This window comes from Triturus cristatus, chromosome 3_2, assembly GCF_964204655.1.
Source record: "Triturus cristatus chromosome 3_2, aTriCri1.1, whole genome shotgun sequence".
Lineage (NCBI taxonomy): Eukaryota > Metazoa > Chordata > Amphibia > Caudata > Salamandridae > Triturus > Triturus cristatus.
This window is the reverse complement of record NC_140584.1, coordinates 684,867,965-684,891,509: the sequence shown is the minus strand read 5'-3', so window position 1 is coordinate 684,891,509 and position 23,545 is coordinate 684,867,965. Positions and strand designations below refer to the sequence as shown.

At 41.0% G+C, this 23,545-nt stretch overlaps 1 protein-coding gene across 7 annotated transcripts; it reads left to right on the top strand.

Moving 5' to 3' along the window:
- The first annotated feature begins 8,678 nt into the window (after positions 1–8,678).
- TRA2B (transformer 2 beta homolog) lies at positions 8,679–21,913 on the top strand. 7 transcript variants are annotated; one of them, XM_085648726.1, is made up of 11 exons: positions 8,679–8,777; positions 10,507–10,650; positions 10,912–11,045; positions 11,669–11,834; positions 14,096–14,161; positions 14,465–14,653; positions 14,926–15,041; positions 16,386–16,475; positions 18,274–18,324; positions 20,554–20,630; positions 21,567–21,913. In XM_085648726.1, the coding sequence occupies exons 4-11, from the start codon at positions 11,802–11,804 to the stop codon at positions 21,575–21,577; spliced, it is 633 nt and encodes a 210-aa protein (XP_085504852.1). In that variant the 5' UTR covers positions 8,679–8,777; positions 10,507–10,650; positions 10,912–11,045; positions 11,669–11,801; the 3' UTR covers positions 21,578–21,913. The 7 variants fall into 7 exon arrangements, with proteins under 7 accessions (XP_085504852.1, XP_085504850.1, XP_085504851.1 ...); XM_085648724.1 differs by having other exon boundaries at positions 10,380–10,650; XM_085648725.1 differs by having other exon boundaries at positions 9,874–10,650.
- The last annotated feature ends 1,632 nt before the right edge of the window (positions 21,914–23,545 follow it).

Sequence of the window (23,545 nt, the reverse complement as noted above, 5' to 3'; positions counted from 1 at the left end):
CACCCAGAAGACTCTGTGTTTCTGTAGGTCCGGAACAGGGTGAACCCAGAAGTCATAGGGTGTGTGTCCCTGCACCGCTGGGTCTAAAATACCCAGTACTTCAGCACAACCCAGAGGGGCGGGATACGCATCGGCCAAGAGTGGAGGGGACCAATGTCCTAGTGGAAGTAACAAACACATAATAGGTGATCACTGATCAGGATCCTATTGATCCAAGGGACATAATGGGAAGGGGGGCACTGTTAATGTTTTGAGGTTATACAAACTATTGACAGAAAAATTGTGATGTACGACACTGTTTAAAGGTACTAACCTACTGTTTATATATCATATAGATGAGTGCAAACAAATGGGTATATGCAGCTGGGATTGACTATGATCTAACTGAAACCAAAATGAGTAATATGCACTGCACTGTATTACTGTGAAATAATGTAATCTGAATATAAGACCAAATAACAATAAAAATAAAAAAAAATTCAAAGTGCGTCGGTTTGAAATAGTGGTTTCAGGCAAGCTAGAAAAAAAGGCGATTAAAATAGCCAGTAGACTATTTGCCATATAATTAAACTTTTCTGGGTTTCAGAAAGCAGTAATCAGTTGTGACCCTTTGTGTGTACCCACTGGCTTAAAGTATGAAAGGCACAAATGCAGCAAAATCCAATTTGTAATAACAAATGTTCTACTATTCTATGCTCCAACATATCTTCTGATAAAAATGGTACATCACTTGTGTGGGTAGGTTTAGTGCCCGCAACAGGAAATGGCCCAAAACACAATATGGATACATTGTTCCACTCAAAACTGACACTTTCTTTTGCAAAGTGGGTAGTTGTGGATTTTGGCCTCTAGCTCAGCTGTTGCCTAGGGAAATCTAACAAACTTGCATATTTTTTAAAACTAGAAGCAGCTTGGGAAATCCAGGGGGGGTGACTTGTATGGCTGTCAACAGGTTTCTTTAACCCAGAGTCCCTTGCAAACCTCAAACTTTTATTTAAAAAAACACCTTTTCCTCACATTTCTGTGACCTAAAGTTCTGGAATCTCTGATGAGCTGCAACCTTTTTTCCACCAACCATTCCCCCAAGTCTCCCAATAAAAATGTTGTGGCTTGAAACTAGTTTCTGACACCAGGAAATGTCCCAAAACGCAACATGGCACATCACATTTTTCCACTCCAAACTGAACCTTTTTTGCTAAGAGGGTAACAGTTAATTTTTCGGGCCTTAGCTCAGCCGGCACCCATGGAAAACTAACACACTTACACATCATTATAAACCAGCCACATGGTGGAATCCAGGGAGAGGTGTCTTGTGTAGCTGTCACCAGGGCTTTTTTACCCAGAATGTCCTGCGAACCTCAAACCTTGACTAAAAAAATGCATTTTCCTCACATTTCTGTGATAGAAAGTTCTGGAATCTGCGGCAAGTCACAAACTTTTTTCCACCCAGCATTTTCCTTGGTCTCCTGGTAAAAATGGTACCTCACTTGTGTGGGTGGACCTAGTGCCCACTACAGGAAAAGGCACAAAATGCTAAATGGATACTTGAACTTTTTCCTCTCAAGACTGAAATTGTTTAAGTAAAGTGATTAGCTGTGGATATTGGAGCCTAGCTTAGCCGGCACCTAGGCAAGCCTAGCACACTTGTACATTTTTGAAAACTAGACAATTGGGGGAATCTAGGAAGAGGTGACTTGCATGGCTCTCACCAGATTTTTTTTACCCAGAATCCCATGCAAACCTCAAATCTTGACACTAAAACACATCCCTGTGAAGGAAAGTTCTGGAATCTAAAGAGAGCCACAAACGTCCTTCTACCCAGCATTTTGCTAAGTATCCAGATAAAAATGATATTTCACTTATATTGGTAAGCCTAGTGCCCGATACATAAAATAGCACAAAATGCAACATGGCTACATGACATCTTTCCACTCCAAACGGAACCTTTTTTTGGGTAGAAGTGGATTTTGGGCCATACATCAGCCAGCATCTAGGGAAACCTAGCACACTTGCACATTTTTATAAACTAGACACCTGGGGGAAAAGCACATTTTCCTCACATCTCTATGATGTAAAGCTCTGAAATCTGTAGCAAGCACAAGCTTCCTTCCACCCAGCATTCCCCTAAGCCTTCCGATAAAAATGACACCTCACTTGTGTGGGTAGGCATAGTGCCCTCAACAGGAAACAACCCACAACGCTACTTGGATAGATCACATTTTTTCACTCAAAACGGACCCGTTTTTTGCAAAGTGGATAGCTGCAGCTTTTTGGCCCTAGCTCAGCCGGCACCTAGGAAAACCTAGTGATACTGCACGTTTTTGAAAACTAGACAGCTAAGGAAGTCCAGGGGTGCATGATTTGTGTGGCCTTCACTAGATAATTTTCCCCAGAAGCTCTTGCAAACGTCAAACGTTAGTAAAAAAACGAACATTTTCCTGACATTTCTCTGATGGAAAGTTCTGGAATCTGCAGGGAACTACAAATTTCCTACCACCCTGAGTTCCCACATGTACGCCGATAAGAGGGGCACTCCACTTGTATGGGTGGCCCACAGGACCACAACACAAAAGGCCCTACAACGCTACATTGTTAGATAAGTAGTAGGGCTAGCTGGGGTATTTGGGGCAAACATTGCCGGAAATCATGCATTTTCCTTACATTTTTGTGATGGAAACTTCTGGAATCAGCAGGAATCCACAACATTCGTACCACCCAGCATTGCTCCACTTGTGGCTATAAAAATGTGGCACCACACTGTCTGGGTCTAGAGCCAGCGACAGGAATTGAGCAAACTATGGTCAATGGGAACCCTTTCGACACCATTTTGGGTGTCACACTCTCCTGGCCAATATGTAAGAACAACACCCAAAAGAATCTAATTCCTCTTGCTTGCCATTGGGATCGAATGCTTTAGTCCGTAGGGAAGCAGAATGTCTGTTGAGGCTTTAAGGGTGAAGATGGAGCCTGATATTAGAATAAGCCAGACTCACCACATTTTTTTATTTAAAAATTTATATTCCTGCCATATAGTCGACTCTGCCCCCCTAGGAGCAAATTGGGAACACACCTCCTGTCTGCCCCTTGGGGGAAAAAAGACTGGTTTGCCCTTTTTGGAGTGTGGGTGTGGCCAATACCAGGATGCAACAGCCGCAGGACTTTGTTTTGCCCCAAAGGCAAAACCCCTGGTGTCAGGTGGATTTCCTGCCCCCCAGGGGACCAGTGTGGGGCAACCTTACCAATTAGGACAACCCTTCTATTATTCCTCGGTGGGGGGCCAGAATGGCACTACTGACTCCACTGATGTGGATGCTAATAAAGAGAATTCATACCTCCAATCTGCGTTGAGGCTTCTGTTAGCACTGGCAACGAACTGCATCCACCAATGGAACCTGGGTGCATCATTTGGAGTTTTTAGTGGCATCACAATTTAAGCTGCAAGTCCATCCATTCAGACACACCTTTATTTACTTACTGCGGTGAGTAAACCTGAAATTGACTATGTTGGATTAAGGGCTCATAACCAACGTAATTACTATCGATTTTGGGAGGTTTAGTCTATACCATAGTTTGGGACAGTTGAGGTGCTGGCGCGAGTACTCAGCAGCTGTGTGTATTTAAAACCCGGCTGCGCAAGCGTAGGTGGTCACCGTGAAGTCAATATTCCTTATCTCCATGCAAGGGAAGTTACAGGCGACTGCTGTGGCGTGGTGACGGCATATGGAGGACACAGTTATTTGCTCCCATCATCCTTTTCCAATTTTTCATGTTGCATATTCTAAGTGTATGTACAAACTTGGGAGTATCTTAGTGAGTTGAGCTAATATGTCATTTTATACACAGTAGCAGCTGGCAATGAGTGAGGGTGGAGGGGCAAGGAGAAACAAAAACTAAAAACATATTACTTACCTTTTCTGCCGGCCGCGTCTCTCCTCTGGTGAGTCCTGGAACCATGAAGCACCCAGGCTTCCCACAGCCAATCACAATGCTGCAGTGCAGCGTTGTGATTGGTTCCCCTAAGCCAATCACAACACTGTAATGCAGCGTTGTGATTGGTCTGAGCGCCGTGGATTGGCACTCAGATGGGGACTGGGCATGTTCTCCACCAGGCTGTATAAAACAGCCTGGTGGAGAACCTGCAAAGTGCGCATAAGCAGTCATGCTTACTTGTAGTGTGCAAACCACTCCTTTCCCTGTGCCTCCAGCCCCGCCCCGTCCCGCCCTAACCCAGCCCAGAACCTGCGAAAAAAATAAAATGATAACAATGATGTTATTATCATTTTATTTTTCCCCCTCAAACAGCAGTGGGGAACGCCTTAGTGGAGAAGCCGCCTCTGGATATACATCTATTCAGTTCTTTTACCTTTGTTTTCCTAATCATGTTTTCATGCCCACCTTACCTTTGTAGAGTAATTCACATGCTCCATTCTCCCGCAAACCGTATTTTTCCTTTATAGCATTTTTCATTGAGTTATTGTAAAGGGGGGAAGATGTGTTGTAACTTGGCCTTTAATGCTGATGTAATACATGGAGACTTTAGGGCATCATACAAAACCCTCAGGGTGTACTGGGCAACCAGAGTGTCAGTTGCAGTTGTATAGGTGCTGAAGAGACTACGCTGTGTACATTTAGGTGGAAGCTAATAAAGAGAATTCATACCTCCAACCAGCGTTAAGGCTTCCCTTAACTTACGGATATTTTTTAGACAAATATGCAATTTGAGGATGGAAAATTGTAGAAAGGAACAACAGTATTTGCATATTAAGATTGTGCTATGTTAGATATTTGTGATAAGCACTAGAATCGGGCAAGTTTTTAGGAGCCCCACCACTCTTATGCACACAGTAAAGGCCTGATTTAAGAAAGGGAAATATACCTGACACTTTTAGTAAAATCAGAACAATAGGTCACAACAGGCCACAGTAATCCATGCCTGAAGTCATTCCTGATAAAAATAGGGTGCAGTACCGTAGAGGTGTAACAAAATGCTTATAGAGAAGGGAAAAATAACATTTTTAGATACAGCAGGTAAATAAAGGTAACTTACTGATATATGCAATAATTGTGTTGGTACAGACCCTCTACCTATAAAAGGAAAAATGTATCTGGTTCACTGAAATTTTACTTCCGAACAGCAGTTTCTCAGGAGAAAACAGTTGAAAACTAGGTTGTCCTGAAAAGCTAGACTGGCTTCTTTGAAGGTACTCACATATTCCATAAAGGTGGGCGAGCTACTGAAAGCTCTGAAGCCACTGATAAACGCAAGCCAGGCTTAGCTAGAGCTGCTTGTGTAACTTCAAACCCAAAACAAGTTGTGTTTTCATGTGGCTTTTCAAACCACAAAGCAGTAGGGTGCCAGTATCACACAAGGGGCTCAGGACCATAAGTTCGGTCCGACACCTCCTAGTCAAAGTCACGTGGGGGCCGTTCAGAACAGAAAGGCCATGATTAATGGAGGAGGATGCCTCACAAACATAACAGTGTCATGCTTCATCATAGGCATCCTCTCCCCAGCCAAGTAAGATGGCACCGCCGAGGCGGCTCGACCTCTGCGAAGAGTTGGCAAAAGGAGGGGGTTTTTACATAAAACTACTGGATAATACCAGGTACAGTAGTAAATGTACTATAGCCAAGTCCTGGAATAAGTCAAGCAGCACACATAAGTACTCACAGTTAGAACCACCCACTCTCATTAACAAGCATTGGCATAGCCAATAGGTCTCGCCTTTGGGACCTTATAAGTGTTTAGCCATGCAACAGTTGATGTTGTTGCACCAAGGATATTGTGCTGCATAACTAAATACTTATAAGGTCCCAAAAGCGAGACCTTTTGACTATGCCAATGCTTGTTGTTTTATTGAAATTATGCGATATTTTTTTGTTGTTGGGTATAATGAGTGTTTAGGTAATTATTGGAGCATATGGATGGAAAATAGAGCAGGACGTTTATTTTGTATATTAACTAATTGGTGCTGAGCGGCATAAAGTTGAACGGGCCTTTCCTTGAAGAACTTGGAAACAACTGTCTCAGTGTTGAGAGAGACTTGTTTGTAAAATTATAAACACTACAGCGCACTAGCTGTTGGCTATGCCTGAGACTTCTGATGGAGCGGGTAGTACAACATTTTGTATACCCCCCCTATTCTGCATGTTCATACTAATTAGAATAATCTATTAATCATAATATTATTAATGTGTTTGTGTGAAATTAAATCAACCTTACTAATTTACGAAACATACGTGGGATTTGCATTTTGCATGGCTAAAATAATTTGTAATTGACCTATGTACGCATACTAATACTAGAAAAATAGAATACCGCATGATATATGTTGCTTTTGTGACGTTATCGCATGTTGCACCAGATGACATCACTGGGTGAATATGAACGCTTTAAATGTCGCCATATGCTAGATAATTACAAGCACATAGGGGAATTAGTGAGGGTTTAACATTTTATTCGTTATTTCTATGTTGTAATTACTTTTTGTGTTTGTTTTGCTTAAGTTATCCTTTGGGCCTAAAAGCAAGATGGCCGACTGACACACACGACGCGACGGCCACCATTCCACGAGGTTTCAGACCAAGTGTGCACGCGCCAACTGCACGTACCAGTAGCCTCGAGATGACCCCAGACTCCGTGTACCCAAGCAAGGTCACGACGGGATGACTGCCAAAAGTTTTGGACAAAAGACTTTTATAAAAACCGGATGGAACATGTAGGATGACCTAATATCCCGAACTGTGTGAAACCCCACCAGACGATCCCAATTGACCAATGGGATGAGCCCAAATTCTTTATTTTGTATCTCTTGAACCTTATTTCCATTATAAAAATGACGTTAGAATAGTTCTAGTGCTACTCTTTCTCATACTTCCTTTTGCTGACGGAGACGACGGTGACGCTTCATGACGGCTGTGCTCCTGAATCTTTGACAGACTGAATTGCTGCCCAATTTCTTGATGAACTACGGACTATTGAACATTCTATGGGCACTGATCGATATTTGCACGTCTCTGGTCCTTGACCTGATCTTTGGGACTGTAGCATGCTGACAACTAAATTTGATGACTTAGAGGACGACCGATAGCCAGAATAGGTAAATATGGTGTTCTCTGATTTACGTAATGATTAATAAATTTACTAGATGGAACTAAAATTCTTGCATTATTTAGATAAACAAAATATTGAATACCAAGAAAATGTGTTTGGTCGTTTATTGAAAGGAGTAAATCAGGAATTTTGAGTATGTTTTAGCTGGACTAAATCACCAAACTCAAAACAACTATTTTGATCCGTCGACTACGTGGAAGGAGTTATCTTGATGTTCAGGATTAAGATGTGCAGTAATAAGGGTATTAGTGTCTAGAAGTGTAAACAAGTTTTCTCTCTATAGGTTATAAGGTATTCCTTTCATTTCATCGCTTGGAAACAGTTATCCCTCCCATAAGTGTAGGCCAGTGAGAAGCGGAGTGTGAATGTTGGTGTTATGGGCCCCACCAATGATTGTATGAGTAAATGTGTTAATGTGATATTTGGTCTGTGACGAAGGGAGGATATATTAGGTACGGGATTTTGTCTTGATTCCCGTTACCCAGGTTTCCGCGCTGCAACACTTCTCTGCGCCTCCACGTGCTTTGCTGCAGTTTAAAGATTTTTTTTGTTGCTCAAATTTAATTTAATATGTTTCCCTCTCTTCATTGCTTGATTTTGCCTGCGAAAAAGTTTCACTTGTAGTCGTTGAAATGTCACTCATAATTACTTTGAAAATATGAAAATGTCACCCATAGCAATATAAAACTTTGGCAGCAATGGAAAGACTCAATCTGAGCTAGGTATTTCTTCTTTTTAGTCTTCTTTATTCTACCTTCACTATAGACCCTTGAGTTCTGTTGTGCTTCATATTGGCATATTGGGGAGTTAACCCCTGCTGGTGTCTAAATCTCCCTTGGCCCTCCCTTTTGTGAGTTGGTCTTTAACATTACAACATACCCTAGATACTTGCAATTGAGTAACTCAGGAACGGGTGCACGCTCGAAAACGATGCAAAAAACATTCCCACCCCAATATCTAATTTGTAAAATTAAAAAAAAAAAGTTGTTCAAATTATAAATAATACTTCTGGGACTCTATATATGAAGTCTATTCAACACAGCGCAATCTATTTAAGTCATTCTAACTCATCTTTTTGGGGAAATTTTGAGCCAGTATTTGGATTTAAAAGCTCTCTAGAATTGATTAAACAGAGCAACACTCGTGGAACTGCATTTCTCCCGTGCCTTAGAGGTCACGGGCTTTGAATAAATACTACGCAACTAAAAAATCGCGTCTCTTTAAGATGGCCGACGACTTATGAGAAGAAGCGCTCAACGCCGCAGTGTAGGCAAAAGATATTCAGTTACTCAACAGACTCACGGTGGCCCAGTCTTTTCTGATATTTTATTAATCCGATTTGTCAGGTATCCAACATTACTTTGTTTGCTGCGCTGTAAACGGAAGTGCTGCTGAACAAGTCACAGACGTTTAAGGAAAAATATATTCTTGTACATGAAATCACACAATTGTAGACCTTCGTCTCTTTCTACTGCTAAGAGGTTGTATTTCTTTGTGACGTAACGAAGTCCTCTTTTTATGACGACAGCTAGGTTATATATATATTTACACGAGTAACCCGCCCAGCAGAGCGCGCGCGACTGCCGTTGAGAGTGGACGAGGTCCATTTTGTGCTCTGTGTGGGAAGATGAGCGACAGCGGCGAGCAAGCTTACGGCGAGCGGGTAAATGTTCGATCTCTGCCCTTTGTGGGCACTTCAGACTTTTGATGACTACTAGAATTTAAGATTTATTTCCATCTACAGCAGTATTAAACATATATTTTGTCTGGAGGCTGACGATCAGTATCGGGTTGAGTTAAGGGCGCCGTGGGTGAATTGTTACCAGATGGAATGCATTTTAATACATGTGATTTGCTTTAATAGTTTATTACTGTGATGTATACTTAGTTTAGAAACGTCTCCGCTGTGCCTTAAAACGAGGCCGGTTGTGCCGTTGGGATTTACGTGAGGATTTTCGATTAAGAGGGTGGTAGTTTTTCGGTTCAGGACGTTTACGCTGCATTGGCTTTGTCCCCTAAGGGTCCTTGTTGCCTCTGCTCATTGTTCTGGGCCTTCGTGGATTGCGACTATAGAAATAAAATGGCGGTCGCTCTGTAAGGGAGCAGGAAATGGAGCAGGCAGACGTCACTTCCTGGCCGCCATCTTGGGGTCTTTTTGCAAGGGGCAACGTGATAATCAAAATGGTGCTTGTAGGCGTCAGGGGGTTTTCCTGCATCTGATGCGCTTTGCATAAGAGGGATCTTAGCTCTCTAATTGAGATGGCTGCAAAATTTACTACATGTTTATTATGGCTGAGCCATAGGAATGGTGACTCTAGTTGGTGAATGTGGTGTGATTGCCGTTATTGACCTGTTACCAGCGTTACGTTTTGGACAGCTAGAGTTCATTTAGTATGATTTGCATTAGCTTATGGGCTATGCTGTAGTGTAACGTTATTAAAATGGCACCCGTTACACTAACATGGTTGCTGGGTAACGGTAATAAGGCGGAGTGCGTTAGTGTCTTCATCATACTAATACAAAATTATCACCCGCCAACTCCACGCACACGTCTAAAACATTTTTTTTCTCAGTGGGGAAAAGTACTAATTGGTCTTCGCACTTAATTTTAAGTGGGACATGTGGACATTTTATTAACTGTCGTAATTGAAGTTGTTTACACTAAATCTGCTGTTCAAATGCGAATAGCTGGCTATGGGTTGTAATTGATTTGCTCAAACTGTTCTAACTGAATTCATTTAATTTGCTTGTTTTTTAAGTTGCCGAACATCATCTCTGCAGAACATAATCACTTGAAGTATTGCCTAATAATCACACGAACGTTACAGAAAAAAGAAATGGGGGCATGCGCAATTTACTCTGAATGTTTGGATGAGAAGCACGGTTGCGTATTTTCAGCACAATGAAAAATGAACATTGCCTTATTAACAACGCCGCTCCTCCAGAGGAAGCATACGATTGAAGACATGTGGGGTCTTACCGCTTGCCCGCTTTCATAGTTGCCACCAGGGTGTAATGGAATCGCTGTTTATAATCCCCAAGAATGGCTGTCTGCGTTTTTCAGTTATTTTGGGGATGTGGGTTTTTGGGGCGACTGTTTCTGAAGTTTGTTAAAGTCGACAGACATTGCATTCGCTTTCTGTGGAACTGTGCAATAGGAGGGGAGCTGCCTGAAGCCATGGACTAGTCGTTTTAGTTCCGAGCTTGGCGCTTATTTTTATCCCTGAGTTTTTAAACTTTCTTCATCCTGTTTTTTTCTATTAAGGTTAATATTGAAGAAGGAAAATGCAGAAGAAGTCATTTGACAAGTTTTATAAATGAGAATTATTTGAAGCTCAGAAATAAGTGAAGCCGAAATTTGAAAAAAGAATGCATGCTAATTTTCAAACCAGAAGTCCCTCTTATAGAATATTAAGAAATTTGTGTGAAGTGGGGAAGATGAAAAGAAGTCAGAATTTGAAACGGAAGAATGAAGAAAAGAAATAGAAATGAAGTTAAGATAAGAAGTAATCTGGAATCAGAAAGCACTACGCTAAGTAATTATTAGTATGTTTCTGTGTCCCTGTATACTATGCTGAACATATGCATGCATCATCTTTTTAAGAGAATCTATATACAGGGTAACTTAACAGGCTTAATAAATTCAGGCAGTTATATAATTGAAACTGCTCATAGATAAATGAAATTCAAAATAAATCGGCATTTATTTCACTGCAGCTTGCTATAAATTAAGCACCTAGTTATAGTTCTTGTTGTATAGCTATGTACGTTTACACTTTCAATGTCTGCGTACGTAGGTATCTCGTTCCGCTTCTAGGAGCGCAAGTGCACGGCGTTCTGGTAAATCTGCAAGCCACTCCCCTGCTCGTTCTAGGTCTAAGGACGGATCGAGGCGCTCCAGAAGCAAGTCCAGGTCAAGATCAGACTCTAGGTAAGTGCTGGAAAGAAGAACGGTTTATATTGGTCGCTTATGTTTTGATTGTTTCGGGTTGAGTAAATGTACTTGATAGTTTATCGATGTGATGTATAGCTGTTTAGATCCGGTTCCGTTGTGCCTTTAAGCTGGACGTGTTGCCCACATAAAAGTAAATCAGCATTTGTATCTGGGCGCTGAAGATCCTAAGTTAGGTCTTATAACAGTCACGTTTATTAGTGTCATCTATTTCGACAATTCGGTAGTTCGTTTGTTGGATTGTCTTGAACAGTATGGTTGTTTTTAGGTTTAAACGTGCAATGTGGCTCAACTCCGAGGGCTTTTGGCATAGTTGGGTTTCCACGTTAGGAAAATAGGCCAGTGTAAATGCAGGATGTCGTACTGGGGGGGGGGCAAAATGGTACGTCAGAAGCCCTGCGGTAAGTAACTTTTCATATGGAAGAATCCCTCAATGACTTTATTTAGTTGCCAGTGGAACACTGGCTCCCACCGCTAAAACCAGCTGTGCTATTCTGTGCAGATCCACCCACGCTCTAGTGGTAGATTATACTAGAGTGGCTTGATATGTCACTGTGCGCTTTCCGTAGAACATCAGTTCAGCTGTTTCTGTCCATCTTTAGATCTAGGTCAAGAAGGAGTTCGCGCCGACACTACACAAGATCACGCACTCGGTCTCGCTCACACCGAAGATCCAGAAGCAGATCGTACAGCCGGGAATATAGGCGACGTCGCAGCAGTCACAGCCACTCTCCAATGTCCAGCCGCAGGCGCCACGCTGGAAGCAGAGTAAGTTTGTGCACTAGATTTAGTCTTCAAAAACATCAATACAAAATGTTTATCCTAGTTGTCTTTAAGGTTCTTGCCATACACAAGGAGGCATCGCCGTGTAATGCTAGCTTAGCGTCGTATACAACTCGACTTGTTTATGGTGGTTCCGGTTCATCTTGGCTTGAGCAAACCGAGGGCCACATTTCTTTTCAGAACACTGGAATTGTCAGATTTTATTTGAAGAACCGATCTATGTACTGTACCCTAAAACAGAAGTACATCTGATCTTTTGTCGAATAGTGAACCATGTGAAATTCTTTCCAGCAGCTTCCCTGGCTTGCTTTGCACAAATCAATCTCAATCAAACTTGATGGAGTATTACCTTTTTAACTGGTCTTGCAGGTTTGTAACTTAAATGAGTTCCTTCATTACCGTTGCATAATTCGTAGCGCTAGCTACAGCCAAAGCTCAAAGGAAGGCGGCTTAATGTTTTTTTACGCATATTTAACTGGTACTAAGCAGGAAACAATCCTTTGCCCAGTTATCATTCAATTATAGCCTTAAAATGCGTTTCGAAACTTGAAAACCCATAGTTGTGCACAATCTCGTATTCCAGTGGCCTTGGGTGTAGAGTAAATTTCTCCTTTTGTAGCACAGCTTGGGTTTTTACGTAACTGTATAAGATCTGGAATAAAGGTCCATCAGTTGTGACTACTCTATTCATTTTAGTTGGTGCCTTCTCAAATGGAGGTGGACTTTAGAACTAGAAATTCTGCGTATGTTTCGAAGTGTCCATCAGTAACTGGATTGGAAATGTATTTATGTGGCTCTTACTACCCCAGGCAAGGCGTAGAATTGACTTATGGCAAGTAGCATGCCCTAAATTAGTAGTCAAGGCTGAGACCATTGTGCATGTCTTATTTGTATGCCCGGATTATGCAAGGCCTAGGAGTTCCTGGTGGAAACCCCTCTGTCGAAATATGGGCACACGTAGCCACCTAGAAGCCTTGCATATCCTAACCACGGACACTTCCCCCCCCCCCCCCCCCCCCCCTTTAGTGTGTGGAATTGCAAATTTTTTAAAGTGGTCTTGGCTTATTCGTTGTAAGAGATTGTCAGTAGCTGTTTAATTCCTTTTTAGCTAATTTATTAATGGGCACTTTATGTCCTTTTTATCTTTTTATGAATTTCATACTGGCTTCTTGTAGCTTTTGTTTTTTTGTGTTTATTGTAATAATTGTATCTTTTAATGTGCTTACAAGATATCTTGCATATCGAATAAAAGCTTATGACTGACTGAGTAGTCACTCCATTGGTTTTCGGGTTAGCCTTGCTTGCTAAAGAGAACCATGCCCTGCATTTAATCCAGCTTTTGTCATTTATTAGTTGGGTGTGACCTTTCGTAGGGGCTTTGTGCGAAAGAAATTCCTGTTCGAATTAATAGCTACTGTTTGGGCTTTGAGCTACATATGACATTAAGACTGATTTTACACGAGTCATGCAGGATATGGAAAGCGGAGGTGCTTTCAGAAGAAGTGAAGTCCAGTTTAAATGGAGGTCAATAAATGCAGGATTGTAAAGAGTATATATGTCTAAAGCCACTTTACGTCTTGGAGGTGGTACAGATCGCATGGCTTGATTGCACAAAGGAAGCGCAGAGCTCTCAAGCAGTGTCATATTTAAGCGCATCATTCCCAATTGCAGTTACACACCTCCACTTTTGTAGATCAAGTGATATGTTGAGCCCTAGCCAGACGTGTACGTACATGAGCGGTATATTCAGTACCATACTGTTGATGCTGCTTATGCTAATCTTTTTCACATACATTGGATATGTTGACCTGTACAAGGCACCCGACGAACGTATAGCAGCCAACCTAATTAGTAAACGCAATGTATTTATGATCCATTCAGGGCCCTCTTTGGAAGGTTTTGTCCCTGAATCCACCCGAAGAGACCAGGCCCCACAGAACAAATGTTCAGAGTGAATGTGATGAATGATCAATATAAACTAAAGTATTCGCCGTGTCACCTATTGGAGGGCGGCTGTACATAGCTTGTTTCCACTCTTCCTCTTACCATTACTGTATACTGGTTGTCTGCTCAGTACTGTTTCCCTATATTAGGCTGAATGTTATCTGCAAAATGACTTTTAAAAGTTGTTTTTCCATTGATGCTTCTTTGTGTGGATCACCTTTATAACTCTTTAGATCAGAGTATGTAATCGATTAAAGCTTTATCCTTGTTGGTTAAATGATGACCTTTAACCCTCTCCTTAGACACAAAGGACTTCAAAATCTGCTTCCAGGGGTGAAAAAAGAAGTGGTGATTCCTCTGTAGATCGGGTAAGGAGCCTCAAGGGGAATGATCATTGTATTCATTAAAGTTTAACCATTGCATATGATCTTGAAGCAAGTGGTTGACCATTTACTTGTAACGGATATTGCGACTTCGGTTTACTACTGCTTGCACCCATATATCCAGAATATTTCATTTGTTTGCACTTTGAAAGTGCATGGTAAATCTCAGTAAGACCAGCCTTAACTGTAGTTTGCGGTTCTATCTGCGCGCTTTGGCGAGGGAGGGACGCCCCTATGGTAAGTTGGCACACATTAATTTCGTTTTCCAATCGTTCGAATTTTTTACAGGCAAATCCCGACCCGAACTGTTGCTTGGGTGTGTTCGGCTTGTCTTTATATACCACTGAGAGAGACCTGAGGGAAGTTTTCTCCAAGTATGGTCCACTTTCTGACGTGTCAATTGTTTATGACCAACAATCGCGACGATCAAGAGGATTTTCTTTTGTGTATTTCGAAAACGTCGAAGATGCCAAAGAGGTATGACTCGTTTTCAATAACCTTTTCCGTTTTGCTGCATTCGAAGCATGAAAATGTACTAGTTGGTTGCATTAACAGTCAATGCTAATCACTTGATACTACTAATCCCCAGTAACATTCTAGGGGTTGCCAGAGCTTGTCGACTACAAAGTAGTGACTTCTTTCATGTGCGTTATAAACTTCGTGATTTAGTATGTTGCAAGGTCTTTACAGAACTAGTCATTAAAGTTTATTTACGAGGATTGTGAAGTGACGCTCTGGGTCTTCTATAGGCAAAAGAGCGTGCCAACGGCATGGAACTTGATGGGCGCAGGATTCGCGTAGATTTCTCGATTACAAAAAGGCCTCACACTCCGACACCTGGCATCTACATGGGAAGGCCTACCTAGTAAGTATTGTAGCATTTTTGTTTGTATTTGTAAAACGAAATGTCTGTCCTTGTGCATTACTGTAAGTAGTATGACTTTTTTGTTGCGATTTAGATTTGTCTGATTTTGCAAGCATTTACTTATCTTTGAGCTAATGTGGCCATTGATTGTCACTGTACACAATCTAGTCTTGAAGTACAGTTGAATCACCTACTCCTAGCTTGTGCCTCAAGCTTGAATATTCATTTCTTGGCTATTGTAAGTCTACGAGCAGACTAAAGTGAATGTGGTGGGTACTTGTTCCAATGGGAGGAAATTGGTTCTGGCTACGTCGTTCACAAGGACCAAACTTAGCATAGAATTGTGCGTGCTACACCAATACACACACTACTATCCTGGTTAAACCAGGCGTTTAGTTACACTCGCTCAATTTAAAAAAAAAAAAAAAAATACTGTTGGGTATAACCCTGTCAACGAGTTGAGACACGCTTTACGTTCATCATATGTGCTGCTAAATTGATGCCGACCATCTTTTTTGCTGGAGGGTCATGAAATGCCCGTGCTGGGTAAATGCTTCATTGCACAACTTGTTTATAGACCATCTTTGGTCTATAACAAAGACAATTAAGTTTATGCTTTAAGTGTTCTGCTTACTTAAAGATTTGCAGTACATTCACTGCATAAATAAGATTTAACTGAATATTTAGCTTAGCTGCTCAAGTTACTGCTACCATTTAAGTAATACAACTAGGCTTGCTAGTATGTGCTTTAAAAGGGATGATAACCTACCAACACGAAAATGAACTTACGTTCTGACCGATTAACAGAAATGACTTGGTCGCCTAAATTTATCTATGTGCTAATTTGTATGCTCATTCTCGTTAATTTACCACGCTGTATATTTTCGGCTAGTGTTGGCACTTTTTGGTCCTGACAACCTCTAATAGTGTTTGACTGGGCTTGGATCAAACCATTAATTGTATCGGATCTTGGTTTCAGTACCAATAATTCACTCTGTACATGCAGTTCTGTGATCTGATTAGGAACACCACCCCCTGCCACTATGCGATTTGTTCTAGTGACCGCATCCTATCAGACCCACGTTTTTTGGGGCTGACATTGACCCCTGGTTGGAAAGAACCTCAGCCGGACATAAGCATAGTATGCACGATGTTAATGTTTGAGATACAAATGAATTACTTTCTCTGTACTGGTCGCCAGTGACTGAAGTGAAACCATTAAAGGGGTATATTTCATGTTCAACTTCAAATGGATTGTGCCGTAGGCAACTAACAACGATGTGCATCGTGGAAGTTTAATAAATGTTTTCAATGTTCGTTTTTGACACTCTTCTTTGCTTTTAGTGGCAGTAATCGTCGTAGAGATTACTACGACCGTGGATATGACCGAGGATATGATGACCGTGAATATTACAGCAGCAGCAGATCATACAGGTGTGCAAAGAAATTTTGGATTGTTTTGGTGGCAAACGTGCTAAAAGCTAGCAATGCTGTCATCCTTGGCCTGTACATTGACCATTGGATGCGCAAGTGCTATAGTGAAGTCGGAAGTGGGCTGCAGAATCAAGAAGCAGAGTTTAAATTATCATGCAGATGTTTTAACTAAACTGATTACAACTGTCACCCACTGAGAACCCTTGTTACTACAAAACGGTCCATAGGTCTCTTCGATTGCTCCTTATCTTAAGTGTTCATCATGTGCATCATTGTAATTATCGCTAGCAATAACGGTCAGAACAAATGGAGGGGGTTAAACGTAATTCTCTACAGTACCCTTTTAACTCGGCCTTGCTCACTAGCGAACGTGTCCCAGTCCGTCATAGATTGTCTGATGTATTTTTCAGTATTCTTGTGAAAATTAGTCTATTTGTCTGATGCACAATAACATTTTCATGCTCTGGCAATGCCCGAAAGCACTTTACAATAAGTAGCTCCTTACACCACTGTCTCGGAATGGCCCACTTGATGATGTCGGGCTGTCATTTACCGGTCCCCAGTCGCCCCCTGCTTTAGTAGGATTCCTGTAGAATGATTAGGTTGCTCGAGCACCCCAGGAAGTTGTGTTGCTACTTCGCCAGAAAGGCAGCTGATCTCTTTCCGAAATCGCTCATTCGGATTAGTTTGATTAGTACATTTTTTTTCTATTAGGCTAAATGAGAACAATAAGTTTATTTTGAATGTTAAATGCTTGTGGGCGGTGTGTGATGTTTTAAGATCTTGCCGTTTTTCAGAAAGAAGCAAGTTCTTGAGTCTGCTTTTAAGTGATCTGCGGCGGATCTGGTCTATAGTTAATGCGGTGCATGCTGGATTCCAGAATTAAGGATTTATGTACTTGTTTGCTTGGCATGCGGCGTATTAAATGTGGAAATATTAGTAGCTGCTATATTCTGTACTATCTTTCGAGCAGAATAAATCTTTCAAGCTGCATGTTTATAGCTCGAAGATTTGAAAGTACATCAAATTCAATTTTCCAAAGATCCAATTGCTAACATGGTCATTGCAGGATTTTGAGAATTGGAAGTAGACGATTTTGACTGCAATCTAATTTTTTTCCCATGGTCTCGTCCTAAATGTCACATGGTAGTGGAGGCATTGGTCCTACAAAAGTGGATTCTGTAGTCGGTAACTCAAGGCTGTTGGGTTGTTTATGGTAACCAAGATAAGCCGTTTTGATAAAGAAATTGCGTTGAGCGTATGGCTGCTCGCTTGACCAGGTGATTAATTTCCAGACTTGAGTTAAATGTGACGTGCTCGGTTTCCAACCATGTTGAGCTCCCCTTCAATAGGTAGGTTTGGGTTAGCTATTTCTACGCTTCAGAGCCAAGTGGACTAAAGCTTACCTATGCCACTGAAGTTTGTAGGTGACAGGTCTCGGAGCTTTTTTTCCTGTAGAAGCTCTGATTTCTACTGGAGTAACTAATGTATTGTCCTATTCCAGTTGGGGCATCTTCGTGCAATGCGGGTGCAGTATAAGCTAGCATGGTTTGAGTGATGCAGATAACTTTGTTAGGTTCATCGATGTGATCTGCCTATTCTATTGAGGCCTTATTTTCTTGGGATGCTGTATCTAGTTTTGACTTGTCTGGCATTTTGCAACTTGTTCGCATCCACTTTGAAGGGAAATGGCACTGCAAGTCGTACAGTTGATTCTGTGAATTACGTATTTAATTGTTTCCTTATATTCCAAGTGTCAATGTAAAAATTAAACCTTACTTTGCTTGTGTGTTTACAGAGGAGGCGGAGGAGGGTGGCGAGGTGGCCAAGACAGAGATCAGTATTACAGGTATGCTAGGCAAGGTGTTGGTTTGAAGATAGCATTGAACGTGGTTTCAACAAAATAGTAACGGGTGTCCGCTTGGCCAGGGCCCACTTTAAAAAAAAAAAAAAAAAACAATTGTGGACCAGATTATGGTTTAGATGAAGATCTGGGACTCGTTGTGCCAATGAGCAAAGTTTGGTTCTTGTCCTTAATTTGCTTGGGGGTGTCTAGCTTTGCTTGGGTGCAGATCAGTTATGCTGATTCAAAGGCTGGGAATGCAGTGCATTAAATGTCGGTGTAATGGTGAAGTAATTTTAGTAAGTGACCATTAAGTGACCGTCACAGAACTTATTACTTGGCAAATGCTGAAGTCCTTCTTTGCTATGCCTTATCCTAACTTAACTGATCTAAGGACAGTAAATGTTTGCTCACTTTTGATGATTCATTGGATGCCCTGTGCAATTGTTTTTCCTGTACGCAATAGCAAAGACTTCATCTTATTGTCAGGTGTAGACCAATTGTCTGGTGCAAAATTGCTTTTTTATAGTAACCCGTCACATTTTTGATCCAATGGAAACACCCAAAGTGTTCACTGCTTGCTAATTGACAGGTGGCGGCCTAGGTAATCGTAGGCAGACTCAATTGTAATGTCTCTACAAACTGGCCATAACTTAAGGTTGGGGGTTGCCAGGTTAGATGTTGCCCAGAATGTATGACTAGAGACCAGCTTTCTGGCTACTTTTTCAGTGTTGCAAATATTGTAATCCCATATTATGGAGTAGCTAATGTAGTTTAATTTGTCCCAACATACTTGTAAGAATGAGGGAACTACAAACGTTTGATAGACTTGGACTGCACGTCCATTTTGTATCTCCAGCGTTACTATTTATGGTTGCCAAGGAAGCAAGCAGTCATTTTGATTTGCTATTGCTACAATAAATGGGATAATCATTTAGAAGCAAGCGTGGCTTACAACCCTCTTTGCATTCCACTAGTTTGATAGGGTATAAATTGGTTGTACTTTTGAATCGATGCTTGTGTTGTGACAACCCAGGGTAATGGGGATTGAAGTTTGGGGTTTGCATTAGTTTTGCTCCCACTCGGTGTTAGCAAGGAGCATTTCTTGTTCACTAGTCCATAAGCAGATCTACCATAAGTGGTTGTTGCCTTACTTGTACTTTTTAGCGTTTTCCGTCATGCTATTAAAGCATGCAGGTTTATTAAAGTTGTGGATTGAGTTTATCCTTGTAGGCTTACATTTCTAAAGCAAACTGTTCTTCGCCAACGCAAAGAACAGCGCATGTTTATCTTGAACTAATCTAGTATTCGATTCAAACCTTTAATTCATCATTGTTGGAAATGACTCCTGGTTAGATGTACAGGTTGACAAATGTTTTTTAGTCTAGCTGATTTTCTTTTCTTCTAGTTTTATCCTAGCAGGCAATCAATTTGGGGCAATTTCCAATCGACCAATTGTATACCTAAACTCTTGCTAGTTAATGCTGCAGCTTATTTCAGACCATGCAACGCACCTTTTTGACTTAAAGGTATTGTCTAGTGACTCTCCATTGTATGTAGACTTTACATTGGAGAGTTTTAATTTCGAGGCAGATGTTTGCTCTGGTATAGTTTTAACTAAATATATGGGTAAGTAGTTTGAAACTGGTCTCAATTGGCTCCTGACCCCTTGTTGCGTCCCTTTAAACCTGACTCCCTTGCCCACAACACCATCCTTCACATCACGCCTTGCCCTAGCCGTTCTCCCCTTTCCGCCTAACTGCTGGTGTGTATTTGCCCCATGATTTAACTATGTCTCCCATCTCTGGGAAATAAATACAAACGCTTTTGTTAACCCATCCTCAAGTCCCACTTAACTAAGACGGCTCAGCTTGTACATCTTGGAACCCCTCCCTTTTTTCTGCATTTGTTCTTCGATGTGCTATCATGCCTTCAATTCATTACTTATTCCAGTGACCAACTCCTTCACCACTCCTATCCCCTCTATTCATTGTTTACTTGTGTATTCCCCACTATCCATTTTCCACTATCCTGTACCCGAACAGGCTGTAGAGCCAACTTGTGCAACTCATTATTTCAAAACCTACATTATCTTGGTTTCTTTGTGTATTTGTAATGCATTTTTAAATAAAAAGATGTGCAATGGGTAAGTAGCGTGTTGCTGCTGGCTTTTGACAGTTAAGCCGATATCTTTAAGATTTTTATTTGAGGAATGACTTCACTTTCCCTTTTTAGCAGAAGGCGATCTCCCTCCCCTTACTACAGCAGAGGCGGCTACAGATCCCGTTCCAGGTCCCGATCATATTCGCCTCGTAAGTTGAATTATGTTGCACCATTGCAATACAGTACGCTAAAAACTTAGTTTTTTAGTTTAGAATGAATTACTTTGATCTTAGTCTCTGCAGCGACCACTAGGAGGACTTGCAGTTCATAGACTTTAGGGTAAGATTAGGGAGGTTTTTTTGGTGAGGGAATAGTCTCATACTGGTTGACATACTTGTTTCAGGAGAATGCTTTGTGAATTGAAACTAGCCTTAATACAATGTGTCTTCGTAGAAGAATGTTCTTGCTCACCGTTTTATTGGAATGTAATCTGGGTGAAAGGGTTGCTTAATGTGCCAGTTCTGCTGTTGGCTCTTATAGGAAACAGCTTATGTTAATGGATGTTTTCAGCTTATATTGTTGACTCCATATTTTATGGCCCGTTGGAAATTCAAGTCGTACACAGCCTAGTTCATTTCTGTTGGTGATAAAGCCTAGAATATTTGAATCTATTGCTAACAGAACCATAATGCTGTCTTAATTAGTTGATTATAGACAGCTAATCTATCTAGTTGCAAATGTTTTAAAGTTCAAACTGTCTGTTTAAGCTAGTTGCGTCTAAATGCAAGAACAAATGATGGATGGCATGCTTAATGTCACTCGCTCAGTACAGATCTGGGCCTAAATCCATCTGTTTTTGCTCACCATGCAATTCCAGATTGGACCCAGCCATGATTCAAATCGGTCTTGCCCCTGCTCGCCAAGGTGAACAGTCCAGCACAAACTGGCAGGCAAAAAATTATGGATTGAATCAGATCTGCGACTGGATGCTTGACTAGCATTCCATCCATCTGTGTTGCTAGCTTCTTGATGTAGACAAATCGGTATGTGGCAGCAAATTTAAAGCAGACTACATAGGAAGCAAACTGATTGTGCAGAATGCGCAATTTTATTTGCATATCTAACTGATGTTTAATTTCTTTCAGGTCGTTATTGAAGAATGAGTTCTGAAGAATCCTCAATTTGGCCCTAAGTTAGGGTTGCAGTTGTGGGCAGCACCTTTATTTTGTAACGTGAACATTGGCTAGCGAATAGATGGCTTTGCAGTTTATGAAGTTCCAAATGTACATTGCTGTTATCATTCTGCATATTTGTGTAGGTTGGTGCTTTGTTAACTTCTGTTCTACCACATTGTGCACGTTTATTTTTTACAGTACACTGTAAATGCTACAGTAACTATTGTACCATAACTTGAATGTTTTTTTATTGCTTGAAAGTATTCAGTCTGGTCCTCGATATTGGAAGATCGAAACAATAAAAATACTTTTTCTTACCTTCTACTTTAAAATCTTATGTTGCATGCTCTGAATGGATGGTATTGTATACATTTCTGAAAGGCAGCGAAAGTGCTAATTGTTTCTGGTGTCTTTTGCCAATTGAGTTTAATTAGTACGCCTCACTGGAGTCCTACGAATCATAATTTGGAGCTACCACACGAAATCTACTTTATTGTGGGTGAATCAAAGTATGTCGGTTGTGATAGCTTTTGGCACAACTGGTTAAGACTTTCAATTGAATACTGTTCCCATGTAAATAGAACAATAAACTATTACTTTAAAAATAGTGTCTTGATCTAATTTGGGATCTCATCTGATTTTAAACTATTCCTTTTGTAAAGGAACTTGCAATTATTGCATTTTGTTAACTTTTGGTTTAACATCTGTGGGTGGGGATCACCCAGCTGCTATTAACTCCAGGTTATACTGAACCAGGTTATACTGAACTGCACACGTGCATGTGTACGTCCAGTTCATAGACCTTTGTATTGTCCACAAATTGACTATGCAGAAAAGATCTCTGGGTTTAGTACAGACTCTGTACTTTAGCATACACAGATGGATATTCTACATCTGATGAAGCTGTAAATTTCTTTCAATGTCTGTTACAATGCTGTGCATACCTATATGGCAAAGTTTGCGTTCATAAATAGCTGATTTGTATTTAACTGACAGAATTGCAGGTGACTAAAAATACTGTTGTAATGCAGATCTCTTGGGTAGATGTGAGCAACTTGTTAAATGCTTAGCTTATTGAAATCTGCTTACAAAGTAGGAGTCTATGGCCACACAGCTTTCATAACTGTGTGGCGGGGCAAACAGGACGTTATTGCAACTGGTGACGGACTGAGAAACTGATACAATATTCGTGACTCCCACCTGCATCCCGCAGTGTTGATTTATTAAGCAGGAGATACCTTCATTGCAGTACTTCCAAATGAAAGCTGCGAATTGCGGGACTTCTAGTTCCTTTTTAAATGAGTCGAATTAGGTGTTGAAACATTACAAGTGCCATGGTACTCAACGTGTTGATAAACAAAAGAATGACCAGCAGTGGGGTTGCACTCCTCTTGTAAAAACCACTCTTGGCACATTGGCAGTGACCATAGCTCATGGGTGTAGCTGCTCCAAGGGGGTCCTATCTACCTATAGGAATGTTTCATGCACTCAAACTAATGTTGATGGACAAGGAGAACTCTGCATCAACTATATTGCTAAAGGCGTTTCAGTTGCAGTGAATGGAATCTTCTGTTTTCTAAATGTGGCATGGTGTTAGGTGAATCTTCTGTAGCCATCAATTGTGTTTAACTAAAAGGTAGAAACAAAGAATGCGAAGGAAAGCATCCATTTTTGAGTGAAGCGTCCAACTTGCATAATGGGTCTGAGCGGAACAGGACAATGTTGGCTTTCTGTACAATAACATATTCAAATTATAAATACGGTATGACATACTATTGTCAAGTACTTTATCCAAATTATCTAGATCAACTTGTCTTAAATGTAACAGCCTATCATTTAAGAAAGATGTGTGACAGGCAGGCTTGGATAGTTTCTGTGCCCTGAACTTGCCATGCTTTTATAATCCAAATCTATTTCAGGTCAATATTGCTTGTCCAATCGCCATTAAG

What these genes read in the sequence shown, in the direction of transcription:
- TRA2B (XM_085648720.1), top strand. Translation starts at nt 8,742, where the DNA reads ATGAGCGACAGCGGCGAGCAAGCTTACGGCGAGCGG. An exon ending in ACGTCGAAGATGCCAAAGAG is followed by an intron (nt 14,654 to 14,925) that starts GTATGACTCGTT and finishes GGTCTTCTATAG; the next exon opens with GCAAAAGAGCGTGCCAACGG. An exon ending in TACATGGGAAGGCCTACCTA is followed by an intron (nt 15,042 to 16,385) that starts GTAAGTATTGTA and finishes CTTTGCTTTTAG; the next exon opens with TGGCAGTAATCGTCGTAGAG.